This window comes from Perca flavescens, chromosome 9, assembly GCF_004354835.1.
Source record: "Perca flavescens isolate YP-PL-M2 chromosome 9, PFLA_1.0, whole genome shotgun sequence".
NCBI lineage: Eukaryota > Metazoa > Chordata > Actinopteri > Perciformes > Percidae > Perca > Perca flavescens.
Window position 1 is genome coordinate 32,927,824 of NC_041339.1, and position 7,670 is coordinate 32,935,493.

Here is a 7,670-nt window from a genome sequence, read left to right on the forward strand (position 1 = left end):
GTATCTATATTTCGTATGATGTTGTGTAGGCTATAATGTGTTACTCAAAGCGTAGCATTGTTATTTAGGCCTGCTGGATAGTAAAACATGTATTTATGTTTTCATCATTTCATATTAGAGGCCTTATGTGTAATTAAAAATAACAGAATATTTTTTTTTCATTTTATCAGCTGGGGGTTATGTGCTAGAAAACCCAAACAGAAATGACCAATCTAACCATACCATGTTTAATATTACAGCTCTCCCATAAGAGAAAAGTGTTGTTACACAATTACAATAATAAAATAAGCTCACAAAGCCTCACTAAAGTTGAATAAAGACGTCTGTTGGAGTAAAGTTTTCTTTTCTTTTTTTAAATCCAAAGAAAGTCAGTGACGCATTAAACGAATCATCACCGTGACATTGATCTGAGGACATATTTTACCATTTTATTTCACCTTACTTGTGTTGAACGACGGCCATCATATATATATATATATATATATATATATATACACACACACACACACACACACACACAGATTTGGCTCTGCGGGACTTCATGGATGTTTTCAGGGCACGCATACTCGACCAACATAAGAGGCAGATAACTCAAAACACACACACAGACACACACACACACACACACACACACACACACACACACACACACACACACACACACACACACACAGACTGAACAACGAGAGAGTCTTACAATTAGGCCTACATTAGTTTTAAGCGGCCATACATTTTCTGCATTTAAAGTGAAACACCTTCAGTCTGTGATCTTCCAATGTCCTTGTAAGGTTTTGATATAAAATACATATTTATACTAATTGAAATAAGCGTTATAGGGTCTCACAAGCAAGATTAGGTTACATTTCATATTTAGGGATTTTAGACATTAAAACATGCAAACACGATTATAGGCTATAGGCCTATTAGTCATCTCCGCGGGAATTTTTTAATATTTGCGTTTTGGCTCCAGCTGCAATAATATGCTGAAAATTAAAGTTTAAAAAAATACGTTAAAGTGAACGATGAGCTCAGTTGGTAGAGCAGGCGCACATGTGCAGAGGTTTATTCTTCGACGCAGAAGGTCCAGGGCTCGAATCCGTCTTCCCCCTCTCTCCCCCTTTCATATCTTAGCTTTAATAAAGGCAGAAAAAAAAAAAAAAAAATCCAAATTACTGGCTGCGCATGGTATGTTCCCTGTCGCCTAAATACGACACTACTAAATACTACATTCTAAATACTACTACTAAAGTAGTAGTGCCAAACAGTAAATACTACTACTAAATACTATGTGCCAAACAGTAAATGAGATGTGGGCTTTCAGGTTGCTTTACAACTCGCTATAACGCAGCAGTAGACTACATTAATAAGACACTCGTCTTTGGAATGCTCATCGCAGTGTGAACACTGCGGTGAACTCACGCGATAGGACATCTGCAGACACCTAACACCACCACTCGAATCCCTTGAGGCGATGTATATTTTTAACCTGATGTCAGTTAACTGTATAATAATATCCCTCCAACACAACATGGCACACTACCTTAATCCTTCTTTAATTAGGCCTTTTGTGCGCTTGTTACGCGCATTGGCAGCCGTTTCCAGTCCACAGAGCCCTCCTCTCCTCCTCTGGGAGTCTTTTCATTTGTACGCTGCGTGCCTATTAAACTGCCGTAACAACCCACTGTAGAGTCCCAGTGAAGGTGGTTTAGATAAAGTAGTGACGGGCTTTACTGCAGCCTTCTCGCCGTCCTTTCCTAAAGTGCATTGTTGACATCCTCTCCATTGACCTCGATCACCTCCTCCTGTCTTGTCCTTACAATGAAAAATGATTCTCATCCGTGACGGGATTTTCCTTCCTGACCCCTGAGTGCCACATAAATCACAGAGACGTTTGTTTAGAAGCAGTAATCTAGTTATTATTATTATTATTATTACTTGGCAACTTTCTGTGCACATGATGTCATTTTGCAGTTAAACTTACATTAAACCCCCCCTGTGGAAGGTGCGGCACATTGTTTACGTTAGCTTTATGGGCTTGACTCATCTGACTGGTGGCCCTGGGGGAGCGTTTGCGCTGGAATTTTTAGTTTCACTGACTCATTAAAATCTCATCCACACAGGCCTGAAATTGACAGTCACGTTCAAGCTTTCACCGCCTGGCCTCGGCCTTGCAAGGACACACACACACACACACACACATACATACACACACACACACACTGCTCCGTGTCCAGAGGTGTTTTACTGTCTACTGCCAGACAATGTCTCCAAGAGCTCAAACACTTTGAACTTTTTAGGTTATTCTTAGATAACATTCATACTGTCCAATGTATTATTATTATTATTATTATTATTATTATTATTATTATTATTATTATTGCTGATTTGAATGGTGTTGCCAGAATAATTTTTAATCATAATTTCTTAAAACATTTACGTAATCTGTTACCTATATTTTGTGCGTGGGCCAAACCATTGAGAAGTCTATTTAAGTATCCATAATGATAACTTTCTCTAATAATAATATACTGATAATAACAGCATGCACGCTGCATGCAGCGGATTGATACAGATTTGCAAAAAAACGCTTCATGAAACGTTTGGATCTTCATAGAAATCTGTGTGTGTTGTTGTTGTTGTTGTTGTTTCTTGAGGGAGGCGGGGGGTTCCCCATGTCATCAAGAACATAAATAAACATCTGACAGCAGCAATATTTCAATCAGTCAAAACAGCTCAGTGCTGCTGCTGTGATTGGATCAGAGAGCCGTCAGACCGTCCCCAGCCTGCAGCACTATGTAGGCTACCTCTGAACACATCCAAAACAAATGCAGCTGCAGCCTTTTTTTTTTTTTTTTTTTTTTGAATCCAAATCCTCCCCTGATTGACAAACAGCAGTCAGACGGAAGCCTGCTCGGTTTGTAATGACTGATTTATTTCCTAACAAGGCCTTTAGTGAGTTCAAACCGCCCCTCTCAGCTGCTGCCACGCGTGTATTTATTCCCCGCGTGCATTTACTGTACACATGCATGTACAAAAAATACACAATCTGCAGGTTAGCCTAAAGCTTTTATACTGAAAGGCAAAATGAACATGCATCTGGTTCATCTCTCACAGTTTGATATTGTAGGTAACCTCGGCTGGAGAGGTTGCGTTTGGCCTCTGAGGCGTTAAGTAGCAGACCCCCCCCCTCATACCTTTAAATAAAAATATTTCTTCTTCGACCAAAAAGGTGCTAAGAACCTTAAATAATGTTTCATTGGTTTTTGTCTTACATAAAAGAGAATATTCAAATAATGTGGATCTCCTGAGAGACTCAAATGCACGCAGACAAAAACTACACACTTCTTTCATTTTCTTAATGTTAATGTTTCTTAGTGGCCACCATTTTAGAGCATTTAGAAAGTCGACAAAATAAATGTTAAATATTTAACACTCAAACCCACTTTGCCCTCGTGTTAACTATCTCTTAATTTAAAAAATAAAACATGCCTAGGCTACTCCCTTGCTGTAGCGTTAGCCTACCACTGCTAATAAATCACTCCAATTAGGATCAAATAGACGGCACTTTATTAAACAAACAAAATGTAATGCCTTCAAAATAGTTTTTAACAAATAAAACAAAATGAATAAAATAAGTCAGTATAGTCTACAAAGTCCCCTCTCTATTTCTATACAAGAACTGGGACAAATAAAGGCAGCAATAAGAAAACTGGAAAAACTGGAAGCGTTTGGTCCTCAATATCCAACCCCTCCCTTGCCCTAAAAAATAAATTACTATATTAGGCTATAATTTACAGTCTATGGTCATAAAAGCTGGTATTTGAGCCATTTTTATAAACAATTCTCAAAGTGAGAGGGAAGAAAACTTACGTGTCTCTTACGTGTCTCTGAGTCTCTTATGTCCATTCGGAGTGTGTAAAAGACCAAAAGTACAAAAAAAATTATATAAAACATATATTAGAGTTATTAATTTAAAAGACACACTTTTAGCTTTCAGAACTTGCTGCAGTCATAAACAAAAGCTCCTGAGGTGCGGTAGATGGACTGGCCGGATGGGAAAGCCATCTGACAGCTATTATTCCCGTTGACCGGGGAGCCGTTCAGCCCGATCCGCTGGGACTCAAACATCTCCCGCACAGAGTGGAAGTTCTGCTGCTGCGCCGGGTAACCCGGGCTCAAGTGGCTCAGGTCCCCGTACCAGGACGCGAGCCTGCCCTGGTGCCCGTGGTGGCCTTCCTGGCCCGCCTGGCCCAGGTTGCTGTGTCCGAGAGGGGACGCGGTGGTCGTGGTGATGCAGTAGTCGGGCAGAGCCTCCTCCACCGTGGAGGACGGCGCCAGGTGGCCGCCGGATGATCTGTCCCCCGCGTACAGGCTCATGGCTTGCATGTTGCAGTGATAGGTCGCGTTGGAGTTGGCCAGGGCGTTCTGGTTGCAGGGCGTTGAGCTGTACCCGGATGTCTGGTTCGGGGAATAGTTGAGCGACAGTGAAGGGGTTATACCTGTCCGAGAGGAGGCGATGAGTGGCGGGGAGAGCTCGGCCTGCGGAGACCCCCGCAGGGTGGTCATGATGTTATCCACGCTGAAGCCCTGCTGTGCCGGGGCCTGGCCGAGGTGTTGGTGGTGTTCGGGTCCATCCATGCTGAGGGACCGGGTGGAGGGCACACTGTGCGGGCTGCCTGTTGACATGCTGCTGCTGCTGCTGTCGGGGCTCTCGGTTTTGGGAACGGCGCTCAGGGCCGGGGACGCGGCCTGCGGCGGCGTTGAGGTCCCGTTCTCCGTCTTTATATCCTGGATCCGCACCGGCTGAGCGCCCTGCACAGACGGGTCCTGCTCCCTGCCCGGGGTGCGGGCAGAGGGGTCCTTGCCTGGTCTGTCCCGGTCATCCTTGTCCTTTTGCACGTCCTTCTTTTTGAACCTCCTCCGGCGCCGTAGGAAGCTGCCGTTCTCAAACATGTTGTAAGAGTCCGGGTCAAGAGTCCAGTAGCTGCCCTTACCGGGCTTCTTGTCGTCCCGGGGCACTTTGACAAAGCACTCGTTGAGAGACAGATTGTGCCTTATGCTGTTCTGCCAGCCCTGCTTGTTATCCCGGTAGAAGGGGAACCTCTCCATGATAAACTGATAAATTCCGTTCAGGGTGATCTTTTTCTCCGGTGAATTTTGGATGGCCATGGTGATGAGAGCGATGTAGCTGTAGGGAGGTTTGACCATGTCCTTCGGCTGGTGCTGAGGGGTGTACGGTCCGTACGCCCGGGCCATGCTGGCCGGGTACTGGTCGTGGGCCGCATGGGAGTACATGCTCATGGGCGCAGGCATCCCGGTGTATCCACCGCCGGCCCGGTAGTAGCTCTGGTCGCTGCTGATGTACGGTACAACTCCCAAAGAGTTGGGGCTGGAGACGGAGTAGCGCGCCTGCATCCTGCGCAATGCGTAAAACCTCCCCAAACTGCGTCCCCCCAGAAACTCTCACAACTTCGGTGTGTGCTCCGATTCTATGACTGCTTTCTTTTCTTTCTGTATCGTCTGGAAGTCCCTTTTTAAGCCACAACTCGCCACGGTGAACCGGAGAGTGCGCACACTGCTGCAGTGAACTGAAAGTAAGGCTGGAGGAGCATGAGTCTACACAGCAAGGAAGTTTTTTTTTTTTTTTACCCTTCACATTTTTTCCTCCCTTTTGGCTGCTCGCACTGCTCCTCCCCGAATGTGTGCTCCATCATCCAATTGGAGGACGAAATGAACCTGTGGAAAAGCTGCATGGCGACAAAAGTTACTACACCACCCCTCCGCCGCCCCATCTCTCCTTCCCTCTCTCCTCAGCTCAGACATGGAGTTATTAAAATGCTGTTAAGGGTGTGCCTAGAATGTTGACAAATTCCCTTAATGACTCAAATTGCGAGGCATTTATTATTTGTATTAATGCATCATGTTGCGAGCCATAAAATAACTTCTCATTAATCTATTTTGGAAACGAGAAAATGAGTTGATTGTAGGGTTACGAGCCTTAAAACTTCTAACCAAATGTGTGTACCCTCCTCTTCAGCTCCGAAATGTAATTAAATTTAACAAATCAGCGTAAAAGTAGAAATGATCCAAAACAGAGCTCCCAAAAATGCCATTCACAAGTATATTCTGTTATATCTGTGTCATAGGAGGCCTTACAGGCCCTGGAATTATAGGCCTTTTCCAAAATGAACAGTTCACATGTATATTATTACAATATGTTTGGATGCCTACACCTCTAATCAGAACGAAGGTATTAGCGATTAGGAATGCAAAAGGAGCCTAATGAGGCTGCAGTCTGTGAGGAGCTCTCGTCAGCTGCGGTTGAGCCTCTGAATAAACAGACGGACATGAAAGAGTGGGGACGCCTCCCTCCTGCCCCCCAACCGGTGGGCGGTGTGGGGAAACTAATTAAAGGTTAAATTAACCTCATTTGGTCGAGATGGGTGAGAAAAGGTCCCCTGGGTGCGAGCGGCTGCTGGGACTGAGGTGGGATTTTAAGATGAAGACCTCCAAATGTCATTCACACTGAACGGGTGTCAACGGAGCCATCAGACCCCACCCCCCACCCACACCCCGTGGCTTCTGGAAAGTTATGTTTCGTTGTGTTGATTGCAAAGCCTAAGAACAACATACGTGTGTTTCCAGCCTGATGCAAATAATCGTTTAAAAACATTATAAAGATGAAGACGATTAAGGGAAGGATGTCTTTTTTTTAAACTGACAGATAATATACATTAATTAACAGTTAATTATCAAACTGAGAAAATCGTTTACAAATAGCAGGATACAATAACAACAACAACAACTAATTAACGTTTTTCTTTATTTCTTATATTGGTGATATGTTACTAAGAGGGCGTTTACCGCTTTGCCACTCATAGTTCTGTATTTAATTCAGTTTTTTTTAATGAATAACATTTGTTGAAAAAACAATCTGTCCTCACATGTTTTTAAATGTAAATTGTTGTGTCTGAAAATGTATCAGAAAAGTAAAATGTCTTAGTATGTTTTAGTATAAAGTTATTTAAAACGTATGAAGCAGCCCTGCATGTGGCATTTGCAACATTAATGTATGTTTTATTTTGTTGTTGTTACTAAACTATAGTTTATTAAAGGTAGCAAAATAATAACTGTAAATAATGTGGCCTAGAATTTCCTGAGCGTTTCAGCTCCAACACAAGACTTTTTTTGTATAGACTTTATAAAACTCTTCTATCTCATGCATGGATTCCACTAAATGTATGTTTAAAAATTCACCTGAATGTTCTTTAAATTTCACAAATGTTTCCAAAACGAAAATATTTCCTAAATATCTTTATTGATTAATAAATCAGGTTAGCATAAAGCTTGGCTGCATTTTTAGAGACTAGTTGAGTTCAAACTTTGCCTTTTTAACTTAACAACAAAAAACACATGTAGTTTATTGGTATTATGACACACTTAAGAGCCCATGGAAATCATTAAAAATAGCATATATATATATATATATATATAGGCCTAATGCAATAAAAGAGGTACAAGCCAGCTTATTTATCATATCCCTATTTTGTAATTTGACCTGATTGATCAAGAGAACAACTCTTTCAGAATGTGCAGAGTTTTCATTTAAGTAACAAAAGAAGAGAAAATAATAATAATAATTAAAAAAAATAGCAAACTGATAATATTTG

General features: G+C 42.3%; 1 protein-coding gene across 1 annotated transcript; it reads right to left on the reverse strand.

The window, feature by feature from the left end:
* Positions 1-3,625: 3,625 nt before the first annotated feature.
* foxc1b (forkhead box C1b) lies at positions 3,626-5,680 on the reverse strand. Its single transcript, XM_028588040.1, has one exon. The coding sequence runs from the start codon at positions 5,413-5,415 to the stop codon at positions 3,994-3,996; it is 1,422 nt and encodes a 473-aa protein (XP_028443841.1). The 5' UTR covers positions 5,416-5,680; the 3' UTR covers positions 3,626-3,993.
* Positions 5,681-7,670: the final 1,990 nt, after the last annotated feature.